The sequence below is a fragment of the Protomyctophum parallelum genome (assembly GCF_964188405.1).
Source record: "Protomyctophum parallelum genome assembly, chromosome: 8".
In the NCBI taxonomy this organism is placed as follows: domain Eukaryota; kingdom Metazoa; phylum Chordata; class Actinopteri; order Myctophiformes; family Myctophidae; genus Protomyctophum; species Protomyctophum parallelum.
In genome coordinates, this window is record NC_139703.1 from 47,944,734 (window position 1) to 47,965,537 (window position 20,804).

At 45.5% G+C, this 20,804-nt stretch overlaps 1 protein-coding gene across 1 annotated transcript in view; it reads left to right on the forward strand.

Annotated features, from left to right (window-relative positions):
- LOC310863061 (potassium channel subfamily K member 15-like) overlaps positions 1–20,333 on the forward strand; it is a gene marked incomplete at both ends in the record, with an annotated part of 69,103 nt that extends 48,770 nt beyond the window's left edge. Inside the window, 3 exons of the mRNA XM_083771183.1 lie at positions 16,465–16,507; positions 16,625–16,658; positions 20,247–20,333. Coding sequence (XP_083627309.1) covers positions 16,465–16,507; positions 16,625–16,658; positions 20,247–20,333 — 164 coding nt within the window. The remainder of the gene's footprint in view (positions 1–16,464; positions 16,508–16,624; positions 16,659–20,246) is intronic.
- Between the last annotated feature and the right edge of the window lie 471 nt (positions 20,334–20,804).

A 20,804-nucleotide genomic window follows, 5' to 3' on the forward strand; every position in this document is an offset into this window, starting at 1 on the left:
CGAGCTTGTAGGTCTGCTATTTTTTGAAAAATCGAAGAACGACTGACATTTTTAGAATCTGATCTCAGGTCAGAATGGGTTAATCAGACCAGTGTGTGTCCAGTGGAAACCTCTCATGAATCTGATCTCAGGTCAGAATGTGTTAAAGAGAGCTGATGAATATTCTATTCAATGCTTCGGCCCATGGCACAGTCTCATCTCCCATCAGCTCCCAGAAGGGGTGTTTCAGGGCTCAGTCAAACAAACCTCAAGTCACATTCAAATATTATTATATTCATTGGTGGGATTAAAGTTCAATGTTAGATACAACACTAATTGAAAGCCCTGCGCCCGTTTATACTTTCACCTTTGTTCGCCTACCAAACCACACTGTTTGCACAAAACTCTCCATTCACAATACCTATACTCCATGCCTGTCCAGACATAACGCACTATGTTGCATCCATGCAACTGTCATCATTACTGTACAGTTTGCATGAAATACCATGTTATTGCGCAACATTTCACTGTGACGCAAAATGCATCACAATTTAGGCCACTCCCCTTTCCACTGCACACTCTGGCCCTTTTTTAAACCGCCTCCTCGCCCCTCTCCCTACTCGGTATGCGCATTCACGCGAGGCTGCGCCATATTAAATGTCGTCCGAAACCAAGCAGCCTTGAGTGGAAGTGGCTTATAAAGCCCTCAAGGGGCGAGTCTATGCCGATCTAAACTCGATTGCCCTGTGCAGCCCTGCTCTGTGTCCGTCCGTATCAGTTTGTAAATACATCGAAGATGCGAATATAATCCATTTCTAATGGTTGCCTTGGCCTGGAGGAGAGGTCATCAGGTGGTCTCCAACTTTCTTAGAGTGTTTCAACCCTGCAGTGATTGGCCAAGTCACTGCCCCTCTCCTCCAGGCTTCCAGCTATAGACAAGTCCACGGAGGGGCACCCCGGCCCGCACGCAGCCAGAGATGGGCAAAATACATTGAAAATGTATTTTGATACAAAATACAAATACTGGGTCAAAAAATGTATCTAAATACAAAATACATCTTCCATCCCAGCGAAATACAAATTACAAAATACAGAAAAAGTATTTCAAATACGTATTTCAAATACATGTATTTCAAATACATGTATTTCAAATACTGCCCATCTCTGATGGGCAAAATACATTGAAAATGTATTTTGATACAAAATACAAATACTGGGTCAAAGAATGTATCTAAATACAAAATACATCTCATTTCTTCCATCCCAGCGAAATACAAATTACAAAATACAAAAAACTATTTCAAATACGTATTTCAAATACATGTATTTCAAATACTGCCCATCTCTGCACGCAGCCATCACCGAAGTGCAACCAGCACCGGGAGGGCGAGCCACACCCGGCCAACAGGCTGTGGTTCGAAACCTGCCGGCCAGGTGCAGCAAACCAGTGCTGACTGCTGACCACACCGTGACCTCAGCGACCGCCGTGCCCAGGGCACCCCCCCACGGACCCACCCACTGTCCTTTCTCCCCTGCCTAGAACTAGCAGGAAGCTCTTTACAGTATGGTACAGTACTTCTGGCGGCACTACAACAGCCCACTTCACATTTTGACTCTTGAACCGTTGGTCTTACAATCAACATCTTTTCCCTGCTGTATTCCTTGGATCATGACACAACGGGTCCAGTTTGTGCCAAACTACTGTAATTTCTCATCATTTCACATTTTCTTCAAAACACACTTGTTATTACTACTGATTATGTCCATAACTCACACAAATTGGTACACATTATCTCTGGGGTCATGTGATCATGTATAATTCAGATTCACATCCCATTCCTATTGGCTAGAACTGCCTTCCACATTTGCTGGACCTGGGCAGGGGTAGTGCAGGGGTAAAGTTCCATGCAGGAAACCTGCATGGAACTTTACCCCTGCACTACCCGGACTACCCTAATCATTCTTTATTTGAATGCATTTAATTAGGATGGTGATAACACATGACATGGGCAGAATTGAACACAATTGAGTATGACAGTGGAGGAGTCAGAGTGGAATGGAATGGTCGACCACAGCTGACCACAGTGGAATGGACACAGTGAAGCCACAGCAAATGGCACAGTCGACCACAGCTGTTTGTCTTGGCTTTTAACTATTGCTGTCGGAGGACCTCCGTGGCTTGGATCACTTGATTCAGGTCAGAAGTTGCACGCCATATGAACAATTATAAAAACACACTTCGTTGTGTTCAGCTCGTCTGTCATTGGTTCGGGGAGAACAAAGGTTTCGTGGTTCACTGAGACAGCGTGCTGCATGGGAGTCAGTGAACAGTGTAAAAAGTGTAAGGGTGATGACCCTAGTGTTGCAGCCATACACTTAATTAATGAGGTCTGGATCACCATGTCTCATCCATATTATGTTGGGTTATAATGAGGGCCACAGGCTGATAAGACATTTAACTCTGATCAGGCTTATTAGGGACTTGCGGGCATGAGGCTTGTAAATGATGAGAGAGAGAGAGGGAGGGAGGGGGGGGGGGAGGAAAGAAAATCATTCTGTGTGGAAAATATATAGACACTACTGGATGTCCTATAGTTGTGTATTCTGTTTGATTTTGTTTTGCAGAAGCAATTACACTACAGTGCAGCTACACACGCGCGCACACGCACACGCACACGGCACACTCGGAAGTGAAATCAATGAACTGACAAGCTATGCTGTTAAAAGCCCACATACAGCTGAGACATGCCAAACACTGCATTCACTGCAGTGCAATTAATTTACTGCTCTTAAGCTTTGACCCACGACACGTTTTCACACTCCACTGCTAATCTGCATCAGGTCACTATATAGGATGTAATTAGCCTGAAATGCCTGAAAGGCGTAAAGAGACCAGAACAAAAGCATAACGAAAAATATTGAATGTCAAACTACCAGCGTTTTACATGCTTTGGACCAGTTCATTGATCGCAAAGATAAGATGTTGGTGGCAGACACTTTGCCGATGGCAAAGTATCAACATTCTTTCTTAGGATTTGGGATACAGTCCATTTCCTTGATAGGTGCAAGTAATGCACCATGACATGTCTGCATGGTCCATGCAGACATGTCATGTCATGTGCATTAATTTGGACAGTCGCTAGCATTATCGAAATAAAAAGCAAGGTACATGGAGAGCGTTGCTATAGGGAGTGAGATGGAGTCTGAAGAGGTCAGTCTTCAGATGGAAAATACAGTGGAAAATGTTAATGAATGAATTGTCCACAGTCAGTCTACCGGTAGACAGTCTACCCTGGCTGGTGATGAACACCAGCCAGGGATGAAAACATTACCCTGTCTAACCTTCTATAAATGCGTGGAATCTCTGAGTGTGAGTTAGTGTGCATCTCGAGAACATACTGTAGTTTGACTCAGTCTTGTTTGTCAAGAGCTTGTCAAGAGTTTGGTGCAAAATAATAAGTCTATGCTGTAAAATCCCAAGTGCTAAGTTAATTTAACACGGGATATTAGAATGCCTCACCAAGGCGCAATGACCTTGCCAACCAGCCGCCGATGAACAGACTCGGCAGCGCCATTGGCACATGACTGCGTTCAAACAGCTGAATGTACATTACTGGTGCAATATGTCATGCTTTCTGTCCATCTGACCCCACAAATTGACACTTTTTCAAAACATGCAAAAAAATAGCGGATGTATAGGCTTACACAAAGTGACATGCACGCATGCACGCGCACACACACACACACACACACACACACACACACACACACACACACACACACACACACACACACACACACATATGCACACAGATATAGTCTCAGCACTGAAATGTTTTTCTTGCTCAGTAAATTAGTCTTGCTCATGTGTGAAAACAACCAACTGTTATCTGTGTTGAGCAAAATAGGAATCACACCAGTGTGAACCAAGTGGTGCAACTCCCGTCTATTGGTTCTCTGTATCGTTCCAATTTGTATCATTCCAATTTCTTCTCTGTATCGTTCCAATTTCTTCTCTGTATCGTTTGCGTCCAGCAGGTGGCAGCCATGTCACATACTTCTCTCGTTCCAATTTCACGCATGCGCACACCACTCGTGCTCACACGTACACACGTACATCACAAACAGGTACACAGGCACACGGACATTGCATGCTGGATGTAGAAGTGGTTGCACCACTTAAAAATAAAGAAGCAGCAGCTTTTACAAAGTAAAAGACAGGAAAAGAAAGAAGCTTAGGCTACACACAGAAAATTGCTTCCAATGGATGTTGGATAAGCCACACGTGGACCAGCAGGGGAGATTGTGCCATAATGACAGGTGATGGTGATGCCAGAGAGAACTCTTAATGATGCTGCTGGCAAAGAGAGACAGTAGCACTCGCAGATGCGAGCGCCGCTCACTTCAATACCCAAGCCAGTACGTACGGGATGTACGTAATTGGCATTTTGACGGGGGTATAATTCCCATATGCCTTTGCCTTGAAGAAAAGGGAAAGGCATATGGGTATGCAGCAGCTGGCCACCTTCACATGCATGTGGAGGTGGTGCAGAAGAGCAGACAGGCTGAATTTAGGAAGGACCGCTCCGCTGCTGCATCTTCACTGAGTAATGACCTGATAATTACACCCCCGAACCACTGTACACATCGATACCACGACAACGACAGCATCGCAAGCAGAGAGGTTGCTGTGGGTTTCACACTTCTGAGAAATAGAAGTGCGAGCTTTGGTCCGTCTTCTTGCAAACTGCTGTGACATGCTGTGTGCCATTTCCAAGCTGAAAAGTGTCCAAAGGAGGAAGACCAGAATGAAAAGACAGAAAATGAAAAGCTATTTATAGGGGTGGGAATGGGATTTTTGCTTTGTATTCGGTGACCTGTGGTTTTTGCCTTATCGATTGCCATTTTCAGTATCAACGCATGACTCACAACTGAGACTGGGTGTTTCGACTTGCGGAATCTGCAGTTATCTAAGTGTAGACTTATACACATGGCTGCACGTGGAGATACACGTGTGGAAGGTGGGCTTTATTCATACGTACATTAAGAAATTCAAACTCTCTCCTTTCCAGAGGGCCAGCAGGCTTCCATGTCAACACTTCATCACTACCTCTGAGTCCATGGGAGTGTGTGTGTGCGTGCGTGCGTGCGTGCGTGCGTGCGTGCGTGCGTGCGTGCGTGCGTGCGTGCGTGCGTGCGTGCGTGCGTGCGTGCGAGTGCTTGCTTGTGATATGCTGTGTCCATACAAAGCCTGTGTTTAATGTTTGGTAACAGGGTGTGGAAAGAAAGGTAGGAAAAAAGGTAGACGGAGTTGCAGGGAAAATAAAGAGATAAAGGCAGAGAGTGAATCATGGAGGTGTGAGCCTGAGGCCAACGCATCCTGATGCCTCCTCTTTAGGAGCTGGGAAATGAAATGGGAGAGGTGATGGAGGGGAGATGCCATTCGCCAGCCCTGGCCTTCGCCACATTATTCTTATCCCCAGCACCAGCCTGTGGCTGGAGGGTCCCCGCACTGACGAGGGCTGTGGTGGTGGTTCCATGACCACAGGGTACCCATGGAGCTCGCTCAGGGTATGAATTATGTATGACAGGGCTGAGCTAACTTGATTCAAAACAGACTCAAACTGCAAGTCAAGGTCCTGTAAGGTTAGAAGCTTTATGGGACTCTAAGCCTGCGGATGGTTAGTGTTTCAGGAGAGGTCAAAGGTTAATTGGGTTTTCTGGGGTCTCTGGTGTGGACTTGTTTTGCAGCGCCTGTGTTGCATTTCATGAGGACAACAGTCTCTCTCTTTCCACCTTTCTACCTCTCTTTTTGTGCTGGCTGCTTTTCTTTCATTTTGTGCATTGCAGAGTATAGTATATCAGTGTGGGAGGATATTACCACTGGCATTTCAATGGTGAACGGACCAATTTCAAAACACATCTGTTCAATTATACCTGAGAACCCTGAGATAATTACCTCTCTTCCCTCCGGCCTTCACTGAATTACTATTGATTCCAACAGCGTAGGAGCCAGCCCAAGCTCATATCTACAGTATTGTGTATGTAGAGAGATTATTCCATCACACACATGCATGATTTCTACTGATGACATTGTCGCCATTCCATCTATGGGATGTGAGCTAAAAGCCTGAAGAATTCCATTCCATCTATGGGATGTGAGCTAAAAGCCATTCCATCTATGGGATGTGAGCTAAAAGCCTGAAGAATGGAAGTTGTGCCTGTTCTCCTTTTGGCATTAGTTATTTTATGGCACAGTTGGTAGTGCTGTCGCCTCACAGCTAGAAGGTCCTGGGTTCGATTCCCGCTCGGGACGCTGTGGGCGCTGGCGGCGTGTTTCCTCCTCCGCGTCATCAGTGCCCATACCCGAAGGCGGGGTTGGCGAAAGGGCCTTTCTGTGTGGAGTTTGCATGTTCTCCCCGTGTCCCCTAGGGTAGATAGTAGATACCCTCACAAAAAACATGCAGTAATCCTGGTCTCTAAACTGCCTCCCCCTGGCCAGCCGGGGCACCTGATGGAGGGGAAAGGAACTGGTTGGAATAACGTGTTCCTTCCACGCGCTACGTCCAACCAGGGAAACTCCCCCCCCTGTCAGGTGTAAAGGAGCAACTTGGACACTCAGGCATGAAGGAAGCATGAGTTCAAGTCCGTTGCTCTCCCCATGTCCCCCATATATGGGGACTAGGTTGGTGGAGGGTGTGTAGAGCCCAGGATCACATTAGATGATTGACACAGGGGTGAAAAATGGTTTACAAAATCGTGGGATAAAAAATATATTAAATTAAATAATGAAACCAGCAGGAAGGCCGGCACCTGCCGGAGAAGGTGGGGGGGGGGGGGGGGATTATGCCACTCCACTGCCACTCCCCTCAGCGGCAGTGTCTGTGTCGGTCCATTTGGCGGCCGACACCGCAACTGCCGAGACATGCGTTGCCGGTCACTGTGAGGTTAGGGTTTGGGGTAGGATGTCAGCGTCGCTAGTTAAAACTCACCCGTAGCTCCTGACATGCGCTGCCCTGGCTTCCCTGTGAGGTTAGGGTTAGGGTGTGTTAGGGTGACTAATGCCACCGAGAAACACTTGCCATTTGCCTTTTCTGATTGGTCACTGACTGACTAACCAGCAGGCTATTTTTGCCTTTGTTCCGCCTTGTTTATGTAGTAGTCACCAGTCCCAGTCACCATGCTGCACCTATTGTGTTCCTTTTTACTGACTGTTAAAGGTATATTCAGTGATTTCACTTAATTCAAATATCACTTATTTTTTTGCTTTGTTGTGATAATCCTCTCTACTATAGAGTGTGCTGACCATATAAAGAGTTCCTCCCTGTCCCCAGTTAACCCCTGGGGTCAAAAAACCTTAGGTTTCGTTTTTGGCTCTCTATCCTGATTGGATGAAAGGCTTAGGTCCCAGCCAAAAACGAAACCTAAGGATTTTTGAGTGAAATCACTGAATATACCTTTAAATAAGAATTCAATGCACAGAATATCAATACGAATGTATAATACGATGTTATTTCAATGGTAGTGGATGGAGAGAGAGGATTTTTGTCCAACCACGAAACGGCAATCACTGGGTGCGAAGAGGGGCACAGCCATGGGTTGGACTTGACAAAGGGTGAATTGGTGGCGACTCCGCGGAAAATGCTGCCTCAAACAGAGAGGAAACTAATATGTAACTGTTACAGCCAACAAAGATATCGAGCGGAAGAGGACAATATTATGAAAGTTGAAGTCTCCTTTTTGGATAAGAGTGCTGCACATGAGCACTTCCAGTAACTAAATCTGATAATGAAGGTTAATCTTTCATTTACACTGACTGTGAATGTGTAGATCAGATATATGTATAAATCAGGCTTACGAATTGACTGAGAATGGTATTTCACACCACTGAGCTGAAGACAATTAACAGAATGCCAGCTCTGTTGAGCAAGTTGTCCTTTTCAAGAACAGGTTGTTGCACAATGATACAATATACTGACTACAAGCTTCCGATGTTTTTAATTATGCTTCTGAGATGTTCACAAAATGTGCTTATGACTAATTTGTTTTTCTTTTCCTCAGCAGTTGCCACCTTGATATATGATATTATGCACATTTTACACTTTTCATATTGTCAATCTAATATAACCACATGCTATACACAGTGCCTCATTTAAAAAAAAAAATCTTCCTTAAAAAAACAAAAACATTTGACACTTTTTGAGAGTGATTGTTTTTTTGCACTTTTTTGCACTATTTATCTTTATAATTGTCTCCACCAGGCCAAAGGCATGGGGAGAGAGTATGTTTTGCACTCCGTCCGTGTGTGTGTGTGTGTGTGTCCGTCCGTCTGTCCGTCCGTTACCAGCTAATCTCCGGCACCGGCACCATTTTTTTTACTCCTCCAGATTGTGTCCAAAAATCTTGCAAATCGTTACACAGTATCTCTATAGTCATGTGCTTAAGACAGATCTGTCCGATATTTCATATTCCATCCTGATTGGCTATAATTGGCTTTCAAAGTTTGCAGGATTGGCCTGTTTTGAACAAAAAGCCTCAAATCATGAACGCAGTGTGCAATTTCCGTGAAATCTTTCACGCACTTTCTTACTTGGCTGAGGAATATATCCCACCCTTTTCACATTGGCCTGCTATAGCGCCACCAACAGGTGGATTTTTATAAAACACATTTTTGGAACGAAATGCCTCAAATCATCCAATTGCCATCAAAGGCGTATGAAGAAATGGAACCCTTTTCACATTGGCCTATTATAGCGCCACCAGGAGGCCACAACCTGACCTGGCTTGGTGGAAACCTGTGCCCCGGGAGGCACTTTTTCTAAAATAAATATTGTGTAAAAGATTTTACACGTAAATTGGTAAATTTGTATTTGCGAACGCAGTGAGCACTAACTATGAGACCCTGCAGATGCATGTCTGTGTGTCTGTGTGTGTGTGTGTGTCTGTCTGTCCCGCTGTGACACCACCCGCCCGCCACCAGAGGGCGCAGCTGTAGCACACACACACACACACACACACACACACACACACACACACACACACACACACACACACACACACACACACACACACACACACACTAATTGTTGTTATTGCAATATACGAGCTGCGTTCGCTTCACGCGTTTGCGCGTCTTACTTGTGTATTTGTATGCTACAAGGGTGCAGATAACTGCCACAGAAAAGCCAACCATCCTTACCTGATTCGGATTCTAAAAACTCCTGACTGTGGCCTTAGGGCCTGAGTACTTGTGTCTGCCTAGCATACTGTATAGCCTACAATACATGCTGAGACATCCTCTTCTTACCATTGATGATTGATAAAGCCCGACACACACCGTCTGCGACCGCCGCGGCACAGTATTGCCGCGCGCCATAGCCGCACGGCAACACCAACAGGACGCGGCGTGCTACCACGCGGCTGGGGAGTTTTGTTGACTATATTCCATTGCCACGCCCACAGATAGCCGGGTGGAGGCCGCGCGGCAACGCCTGGAAAATAGAACAGCGGTGCATCGGCGCGGCAGGCGAGGCGTGAACGCGCGACAGCGCGCGTCGGATGCAGCCGGTGTGCGATAGGTTCATTGAAAATAATGGAGGTGGCTGTGTCCGCCGCGCGGCGACGCGCGGGGGACGCAGCCGGTGTGTGGTGGGCTTAACATAGGCTATTCAACAAACTTCATGATATGGACAGTCATGGACTCCACTGTTCACTCTTTGTTTTCAATAGTAGAAAAATGTACAAAAAGGCAAAGATCTATATAGGCTCAAGTCCAACAGTTTACATCCGACTGTCACTTTAACTAATCTCTTCCATATTCCCAAATTGAATTTACTAGCCCTTACCCGTTGCGCCACCCCCCCCTTGTGGCCGCGGGGGGTACTGCGCCCTGGGTCTCGTTTCGCATTTTTTTATTCACTAATAAATTAATTATTAATTTAGAATTTGTTAAATTGGAAAAAGGGCTTCGTTAAGACCTCCATATTATTATGGTCAATGCCTGTGTGAAAAGCGATTGGTGCAGGTGGTGAGGAGATACGGCGGTGTTTCTGACAGACAAACATTCAGATATTGACTGAATTATAGTATGATGATGATGATGATAGTATGATGATGACAGGCACAAATCAGGCTGCCCGCTTTACTTTCCAGCTGAGCTCAGGCGGCGCAGATGTTTTAGGAGCTCCCCACAAGAGTAGCGGATCTACAAGCTGACAACGCACAACAGTGCAACGCGATGTGAGCCTTGTAGATTAGTTGTTTTTGTTTGGTAACATTGTGTATATCTATAACACAGTGAACTTATTTTCAGAGCTACAAGCTGTGTGCCGATGTTTCTTCTCTCTACAAAAGGCCGTACCTTTGAAAACATCTTACCAAGCATACTTTGTTATTCAGGTCTATAGGCCTACATCATAGAATCAAGCTGTATTGTCGAGATGGATATTCATTTTAGAGGCTTTGGCGGAACTTATTCAGAAAACAAATATTTGAATAAGTATAACATTGATCTGTCCCCTGCAACCACTGCACAGGAACATTATTCATGGTATATTAAAAAAGCCCTTTCGATAATGGGGGGTGTTATTTCTTTCTATATTTTTTTTTAATCCTGGGCCATGGCTCAGTGTTCCAGGCACCGTGGCTGGCAGTCCAGTCTGGCAGTGTGCCGCAGGTTCGACTCCCCCATTTCACCCCCCCAAGTCCTGTCAGCCTACTGTCTATCCCTCTATAAAAAAAGAAAATTATAATAATAATAATATGGTTCACCACTTGAATAAAAGCAATTACACACACACACCTCTTAAACATATATATAGCCTCTAGATATTAGTTTTATTTGGGCATACATACTGTAGGTATGAACACACACGTACAGTATATGAGAAGGTTCCGTTCATTTTCCAATCTAGTCATTTTCTGTCAAGTCTTAAAATGCCTATACCATTTGTCCTGTCCGAGAAATACAAGTGCAGATCGTAGGTCTCATCAATGCAGTGCTTTGTGCTTTGCATAGCTGCTCTCCAGCTTTACAGAAAATCGATTTTCACCCTTCAGAAGGAACTGTGTTGAGATGTTTATTCCATTCACCCCAAATTAGATTACGGACCAGTGGAGTGACCCTGAAAATATCCATTGCAAATCAATTTCTTAACCAATTTAGGCCTGAGGCCGATTCTAAAAACGCCTCTAAATCCTGACCTAAGGTTTCTGAAAAACTTCAAATATTTATATAGCAGCATCAAAAAATTTACATTTTTGAATACTGTACATACTGTACAGAACCCAAAAATGGGTTCCCGGCCTGAGGGGGTATAAGACACCAAAAGGGGTTCCCGCCCAGAATGGGTTTTAACCCATTCTGACCGGGCACCCATTTTGGTGTCAGCATCATGTTATGCTTTAGCTATTTAAAAATAGCAGATCTACAAGCTCATATCGCTCCACCGAGTGGCGCGATACGAGCTTGTAGGTCTGCTATTTTTGAAAAAAATCGAAGAACGACTGACATTTTTAGAATCTGATCTCAGGTCAGAATGGGTTCGTCAGACCGGCGTGTGTCCAGTGGAAACCTCGTATGAATCTGATCTCAGGTCAGAATGGGTTTTAATGCACAAGTTAGAAAATAAAGACTATCAGCAGGGTGTTTTTTGTGTTTACAAAATAGGCTCAAGGTATTTTGTGACATATGTACTGTACAACACCACAATACAGCAGCTAGTAGCAATATATGTATTTACAGTATATAAAAAATAACTATGTTTAATTCGATCATCTGGCTGACACTTGTACACAAGACACTGTACTTTGTGTAGTAACTGCTTAATTTCTAGATAAGATTGTATGTATTCCCCTGCCTGCTATTTGTGTCATCCTGTTCAACCTAATATGTTTTACATTGTTTAATTTAGCTAAATGGCATTGCCAGTGGCATTATTAATCCACAGATCTTGTCTGAGTACATTTACCCTTGCAGGGTGGTCATTTTCAAAAAGATTAATACCTTGACCAACAATCGTAATCTGTGTTTGGTACCGCAATAAGATTCTATTCAGTCTTATCTATGTTTAAAAGTCTTCATGAAAGAACAGCGTCGTATACCCTCTGAAACTCTACACGAGCAGAGAGATGGTGACTGGTAACTTCATTTTCAGCAGGGGAGACGATCTGTCTGCCAAAACTGCTCTTATTTAATGTCTGGTGGACAGAGTGTGAGTGACTGAGCCTGTGGCTATCCAGAGAATACATAACACTCCTTCCATGTAACAACAGTGAGATCCCCAGCAGCCCCATATTATGATACTCTGAATCTGATACTTGAAATGCCAAGAGTATTATGGTGGCAAGTCCTCAGCCCCTATTGCAAATTGTTTTATATGGTCATATGGATATGTATTTTGTTACTACTACAAACAAACTCTCACAAGGAAAACAAAGCGGGTTCCAAAATGTGCAGTGTCTGATTAAGAAAACTCAGGATTCTTCATCTTGTGGATAAATTATACCCACTCAATGACACAACACGTATAGGCATATGCCCGCTGATTAGGGCATTCACTTCTAGTCATTTTTACTACTCATGTTTAACTACCTATTATGTAAAAATTATATAATAATACAAATATTTACTTGCAATATGATCCATCCCATGGTTGAAATACACAGGATTCTTTTACACCGTGGCTCAGCGGGAGTCTAACAGCCTATACAGTACCAGTCTGTCTGTCTATCTTGCAAAGTGCTGACACCAAATGTACCTCCACTAATGTAATCTTGTCATAGCTGACTGATATCACTGGATGGCCACCTGAAGATTATATGATCTCATGATCAAAATAATGGTATTTCGATAGATCATTTTTAAATTTACCTTTAATAGCCTAGAATGATACAACAAAATCCATGGGGCTAAAGCTCATGATATGAAGATTGGAATCTACACTGGCTTAGAAATTCTAAACGGGGCCATGGATCAATTCCCCTTTATTGGAAACCAATTTAAAGTCAGTCAGAGTGATTCTGTTGGCTCCAGATCCAGATGCTGCTTCTCCTTATCTTAGGACTGTGCTGACATTCTGGATATACATTTATCCTCTCCTCTAACCAAAAGCACTCACTCACGAGTCACTACAGTACTTACTTACCTTTACTGGTTTTTAACCAGTGCATAGACGAGTAAGGAAGGTTGATCATTAACAAACACATTTACTGATTTCTGTCAAACTCCTTTCTATTGTATCAGATCAGTTCATTTTAATGACCATGCAACCAAGGTCGGTAGAATTTGCTTTCGGTACAGTATGGCGATTTTTCACCTGGTGCCAATTGTCTAAACTGTAATCCAGGGCCCTATTCTCCCTTTGCCAACCTGGTGAGAGCCCCTGAACATCATCATGCTTCCTTCAATGCATGAGGAGTGAATAGGCTGCTTCTTATCACCTGACAGGGAGAGTTTCCCCAGTGGGATGTAGCGTTTGGAAGGAACACGTTATTCCAACCAGTTCCTTTCCCCTCCACCAGGCACCCCGCTGTCCAGGATTACTGCATGTTTTTTGTGAGGGGACACGGGGAGGACATGCAAACTCCACTTTTGCCAACCCCACCTAGGCTATTGGGCACTGATGACGCGGAGGAGAGAGCATGCCCCCGGCAGCATCCCTGCCGGGAATCAAACCCGGGACCTTCTATCTGTGAGGCGACAGCAGTCAGTATAGCTGCTGTGTAGCAGGTTTTGCCGTCCCTTTCTTTCCCTATTTTAGTCGTCTGTGTCAACTCCCTGGAGGAGGAGCAGCAGGTATAGGTCCACCAGGTCCAGTAGGTACAGTAGGTCTCTTTCCCTAACGGCGCTAATAAGCCAGGTCAGTATTAACCCATTCTGAACGGGCACCCAGCATCATGTTATGCTTTAGCTATTTAAAAATAGCAGATCTACAAGCTCATATCGCGCCACCGAGTGGCGCGATACGAGCTTGTAGGTCTGCTATTTTTGAAAGAAATCGAAGAACGACTGACATTTTTAGAATCTGATCTCAGGTCAGAATGGGTTAATCAGACCAGTGTGTGTGTCCAGTGGAAACCTCGTATGAATCTGATCTCAGGTCAGAATGGGTTAATATCACAGTCTTTGTTCCCCAAGTCGCATGCATGCCCGGGGGAAGTGGAACTGGGTCTACGTGTAGATTTGAGGCATCAGTGTGGAGGATAAAAGTCTTGGTGAAGTCGGGTGCTTTTAGGTTCAAGTTTCAAGGTCTTTATTAATGTCCCAGAAGGGCAATTATAGGTTTACAGCAAGAGTAGTGGTTTAAAACATACAAACAATACAGGACAACAACATGAGACAACAGGACATGAGACACCATAGCATAAACAGAGGTCTGGGCGCATCTAGAATCAAAGATAAAAAATAAGAAAGGCTATACATTCAGAAAAAGTGCTAGGATATAAAGTGCCGGCATAAAGTGCTTGTTTCAACATTATCGTCACCACATTACATGTTACTGGCAGCGTTGACTGCACGAATCGAATCGAGGCAGGGACAAAGGAGTGCTTATATCTGTTGTTTTTGACAGGCTCGTCACAGAGCGCCTCCTTTAGGAGGCCGTCTGGTTTTGGGACAATTACGATAGGGCTCTTCTATTACTCTTAAAGGAGAATTCCATGCTAGAATGCTTTCTTATCTTTCTTACCTTTCTTTGTAGTTGTTACATCCCCATCAAAGAGGTCCAGGTGTTTTTTTGTGCAAGAACTCCTTATTGGCTATTTTCCCTACCATAAGCCCTCAATGAATTGCATTGCATTGAATGGGAAATGAATGGGGCTATGGGGTGTTATGCTAGTTCGCTTATTTCCATCGAAAGAAGTAGTAAAGTGTGCCGCTTGGGATATTATTTACATTATGAAGAGAGGATATATACAAAGAAATTATAATTTTGAGCAATGGAAATAAGCGAATTAGCACAACACCCCATAGCCCCATTCAATTCCCATTCAATTCAATGCAATTCATGTAGGGCTTATGGTAGGGGAAATAGCCAATAAGGAGCTTTTGCACAAAATAACACCTGGACCTCTTTGGTGGGGACGTAACAACTACAAAGAAAGGTAAGAAAGCCTTTTAGTATGGAATTCTCCTTTAATTCAAGCATTTTATTTACTTCCTCTTTAATAGTGATACGCCTGGCCTCTTGGACGCGGTAGGGCCGCTGCCGAATAGGTGACAGCCCAAGTGTAATAATAAAGTCCTAGGGGAACAGGTATAGGTTGGGAACTACTCCTGCTGAGAGGGTGGCGCTGCCTCTAGTGGTCTGTATGAATATTTGGCTAACTGGGTAGCGGCGCTGGTCGCCGTGAACGCAGCTCACTAGCAACGTGTTCTCTAGTGGGCCCGCATACTCGGTGTGGACAAGGGTGACTACGTTACCTGAGTCTAAAGCCAAATTCCAATACCCCAAATCTCGTCTGCTTGCTCACTCACACTCGGTCACTCCAGCATGGTAGTGTTACGGTGAAATTAGTGACCTGCTGAAATATGTGACAATCGTGTAGACAAGTTTACAGTTTGTTTATTAGCAGAGTTCAAGTCCTAGCGGTATCAGTATACAGGCCACGTATTTAAAGACCTCCATGTAAGTTGTGTGAAGTCCACAAGATGGTCACATATTTCGTCAGGTCACCAATTTCACCATAACACCACCATTCTGGAGTGATCGAGTGTGAGTGAGCAAGTGGCCGAGATTCTGGGTATTGGAATTTGCCTTAAGAAGGCCTGGGTGTTGACGCCATTTATCCTAACGGGACCTGGCGACGGGACCCGGTGCCAGTGCGTAAGCAGGGCTGCGGGCTCTCAGTGCTGGCGGTGGAGGGCATGAGGACGTCACGGTCCCTATCTGGACAGGCCCAGGAGTGGTGATCGGCCTGGCCACACACACATAGCAGCGCCGCTGCTGGGGTCGACTGCCTCTGTCTGGCGGGGCGGCAAGCTTATTGAGGGTGGGTGCCGTCGTCTGTCATGGCCGCTGCGCTCATTGCCGCTCGGTTTTGGAGCCTCCGCCTTCGCTCCCAATTATGGTACCACTGTGCTCGAGCCGGGAGACTCAACCCTTGAGTCGAGGATGGTGGTGTTTAACCTCTGGAAATCACGTGACTCGGCTAGGGATAAATCTCTCCATGCTCGTTGGGCATTCCCGGTGAGGAATGGGGCTAGCCCAGCCAGCAACTGGTCAACGCTCTCCGGCTGCTACGCGCTCAAACAGCTCGATGTATGCTTCAATGTCATCGTCGGGGGATAGTTTGGTAAGTTTGGTAAGTACTTGGCCTGGGTTTCTTGCAGCGGGCGCTGCCTCTCGAGCCGAGGTGGCGTACTAACTCATGTACCACGGCGTGCAGGTTGTTTTGGCTCTGAAGGAGCGCGTCAATAGCTTGGCCCTGCTCCATTTAAGCAGAGAGGTAGGTGTGGCTCTGTGTAATACCCACATTCTCCATCAGATGTCAGCACTGAGCATACACCAAGACCCAAGGCAGTTTCCAGGTATTGCCATCACGGCCGTTTATTGTTACAGAAGTCTTAAACTTAAAGTGTCATCATAATAATTAAAATTGTCCTTTCTCTTTCAGGTTTTGCCGTCTCTTTCTTTCCCTATTCTAGGTTCGGCGGCGGCGTCTCCCCGGAGGAGCAGAAGGTAGGTTCAGCAGGTACAGTAGGTACAGTAGGTAGGTCTCTTAACAGCCCTAGGTCCCTAACAGCGCTAATAAGCCAGGTCAGTATTAATATCTCACTCTTTGTCCCCACAGACAGGTACGCCGTTCCCAAAGTCGCACGCCTGGGGTAGTGGTACTGGGTCTGCATGTAGATTTGATCAGGGCGGCAGGTTACTGCCGAGCATGCCCGTCGCCCGATCTGTCCCCCATAGCAGTCAGTGGGGAATGAGAGCAGAGGCAGCCGCTGCTTCCTCTTTAAAGGACAACTTTAGTTTTTTTCAACCAAGCTTCATGTTTTAGGTTGTTATTAGAGAAACTAAAAGGTGAGTGTTAGTTTTCTTTCATTTGCTGCTTTCTTTCGTTTTGGGGATTTTAGCAGTTTTTGACAGGGGGGCGGGGGCATTCAAGCATGGGGCTAAATATGTATTCTTTTACAAAATATGATGGCGATTATTTTTTTTATTATTTACTATAGTCCTAATAAACCCCAAGAAATTACATCTGGCCACAAAAGATCACAGGATCATATTGAATGTGACAAACTGACATATTGAGCCTATACACACAGTATAAGCCTTCCCCCAGTAGGCTACCTTCACATTCAGTAGATCCTGTGATCTTCTGTGGCCAGATAATTTCCTGGGGTTTATTAGGACTATAGTAAATAATAAATAAATAAATCACCATCAAATTAATTTTGGTAAAGAAAATACATATTTAGCCCCATGCTCGAATGCCCCCGCCCCCCCCTGTCAAAAAGAGCTAAAATCCCTAAAACGAAAGAAAGCAGCAAATGAAAGAAAATGAACACTCACCTTTTAGTTTCTCTAATAACAACCTAAAACATGAACCTTGGTTAAAGTTGTCCTTTAAGGTGTCAGAGCGCTGCAGGTGCGTGCACTTGGAAGTGATGTATAGGACATAGACGGGATAGTATTTGCCGTCAATGACGAGGCCGAGTGGGCGGTGTCTTCTGGCCTGGGCTGCACTCGGTCTCTTCCCCACACCCCGGAGGCACACTGTCGCGAGTGGTCGCCTACTGTTTCGGCTGCGCACAACAGCTGCGCACAGTTTTTAGACAGCTGGTGGATGGAAAAGAAGCTCCACCTCCGCGCCCGACTGACGCGCCCGACTGACGCGACGGACAGCTTCACGGACGCGCTCTCCTCCGCGTCAGTCGGGCGCGGAGGTGGAGCTTCTTTTCCATTCACCAGCTGTCTAAAAACTGTGCGCAGCTAAAACAGTGAGCGACCATGCGCGACAGTGTGCCTCCGGCCGGGGACTGACTGTCTGGGCTGAAATGCTCAGGTGGCGGTTTGTTGCCTAGCGACACCCCACAGCAGAGCTGCCATGTCTCACCCTTTGAGTGTGACAGTCACGCAATTTAACCCTTTACCACGCACCACGCCACACATGCCATTTCACACGCATTATAATGATAAATAACAATTTTCTCTGCGGCGCCGCGTAATAACGCACGCTCATGTGTGCGTCCTCACAAACGGTAAAATAGCCGATCTGATAGCTGATATATGCAGGAGGGTAAACAGTGGACCAAATCGCATGGAAATGAGCCATGCAGAGTTTAACATCGCTTCGAAATATTTTTCATGGAAGACAATATAGCCCCCACAAGTTACAACAAGTGAGTAAGTGACCTGTGACTATCTCTCTTCTATACTGGTGTGTGGCGTCTCTTGCGTGATATGAGGAAGTGGAACGGTGCCATAGCCCGTGCACATTATAGAGACAAAGTTGTGTGTGTGTGTGTGTGTGTGTGTGTGTGTGTGTGTGTGTGTGTGTGTGTGTGTGTGTGAAGTGAAGGGAAGGGGGAGGGGCCGCATCGCGACTTGTTTCTGTTCATAGAGAGAGAGAGCCCACAGATGTGTTTGAACTAAGAAAATGTAAAAATAAGGAATTTTCCCACATTCCAGTTTTCTGACATATTCCCCAATTTCCACTGAGATTATGGGGTGAATGAATGTGGCCAGACCCATCTTCTCTTTCTGTCATAGTGACATTGTAGCCTACTGCATCAGATCATGTCCAAATCAGGTTCTCCAATCTCCAGTAGCCTCTCCCTTACGGAGCTATGTGTGTGTCTGGCTGGGTCTGAGCACTATGTGTGTGGCTTGCTGGCGGGCTGGGTCTGAGCACTATGTGTGTGGCTGGCTGGCTGGCTGGGTCTGAGCACTATGTGTGTGGCTTGCTGGCTGGCTGGGTCTGAGCACTATGTGTGTGGCTGGCTGGCTGGCTGGCTGGGTCTGAGTACTATGTGTGTGGCTTGCTGGCTGGCTGGCTGGCTGGGTCTGAGGAGCATAGATAGATAGATAGATAGATATCTTTTTCATTTCTACTTTAAGCATGAGGAGGCTGTCAGTGCAGGGAGAGCAGCTGGCATGGAGGTGAAGACATCAGTGTTAAGGTTAAATATCAACGTTAAAACGGGCCAAATTGACATTAAAAAAAGCCAAAAAAAATTGCCGGCCCTTCGGACGGCGTCAAACACATTAAGACACTAGAGTCTCACTCTTGACATTTTCTGAAATATGGCAGCCCTGCCCCACAGTAAGTAAATAACATACAAGATCTGAAAGTATCTGGATTCCAATGATATCAATCTTTTCCTCATTTGGAGTTGGTGGTTTACTGTTGCTATCTTATATTGGATTAGCTTAGCTATCATTGTTTGTTCATCTTAGTTGTCGCCAACGATGCACTCGCCCTTCGCAAGGAACTTCAGCAAAAAGTTCTGAAAGTGAGTACCATAGAAGTCTCTGATACAGTATGTTACGATGGCACATTGCTCATCAAGCGTGTGAAAAACATTGTGCATGTGCGTGCAAAGCCGTGCATGCGTGCGTGCATGACTGCATACTTGTGTTGCAGGATAGTTGCAACTTGCACGTGTGTGTAAGAGTGTGTGTACTGTATGTGATTACCGAGTCCTGCTGAGAGCGCCCCAGTGCCCCCGAGGGGTGGCAGGGGACAGATGGCTAGGAGGGGCTGCAGTGGGAGCTGCCAAGTGGCATTAGTCACACCCATTACTCACACAATCTCTGCTGGCAGACAACAAGTGACTGAGCTACTGATGTCCACATACCAGGAAGCTCTCATTAAGAATCTGTGCAGGAAGCAACAATGGGAGAGCAATTATAAAAGTGCATATACTGGTGAGAAAGGATGGGAAGAGAGAGAGGGAGGCGATGTCTGCCAGCATAGTTTGCACCATTATCAGCAGCAGCAGCGGCAGAAGCAGCAGCAGCAGCAGCAACAACAGCGGCATCGTTACCAGCCTGCTTGGGGGGTATAATCTAGTTTCCAAAATAATTTGAATACCTATGCTTTGCTCCCAGAAGCAAAAGAGCACAAATTGCACTTTGCCACACAATCAGGGGAATATAAATGATTTGGCTTTGCGCTGAAATGTGTTTTCAAGGTTGCCCTCTTTCCCGGTGCAGGACCCCGTCTGTCATTCCTTCACATTTGAGGACAAACACATCCTTTGTGCTGCTGATCCCTGTGCACAGAGGTGTGATCCAGGCCAGGCGTTCATTTTCCCCTTTTAGAAGCCTGCTAATGAAGTCACAAACAGCCTGACCCCACGGGATGTGCCCAGCTTCTACAGCGAAGATGGAGGGAGACTTGAGGACTAATTGGCAGCACCCTTGTTTCCAGTGTAATTGCACTTATCTAGCGAGTCACCTTCGAGGGTCATTAAGAGGCTCTGGATTAATTGAGCAGAGCGTGGAGGAGCAGAGGAGAGAGAGAGAGAGAGAGAGAGAGGGGAGCCAAGCACAGCAGATATTTGGCCCATTACTCTGATAGTAAACTTTCTAGGAGTCTGACACGTCTGCTCATGTGGGACACTTTCAATCAGCCAGCTTAATCGCTCCTCCAATTTGACTGGGAAATGCACACAGGAGTTTTTCTTTTTATAGAATTCTTGATCGTCATTTCACAGCTGTACTCCCACCAGCCCACTCTAATAGGCCAAATACACTCCTTTAAGAGGATGATGGTATAGCCAAATGACGCTTTTAGAAAGGAATTTGTGTTTAAAAGCTTTCCAAGTTGGCGTCTACAAACAAAGCACGCAACACACTGAGCCAACTTTCTCCATGCAC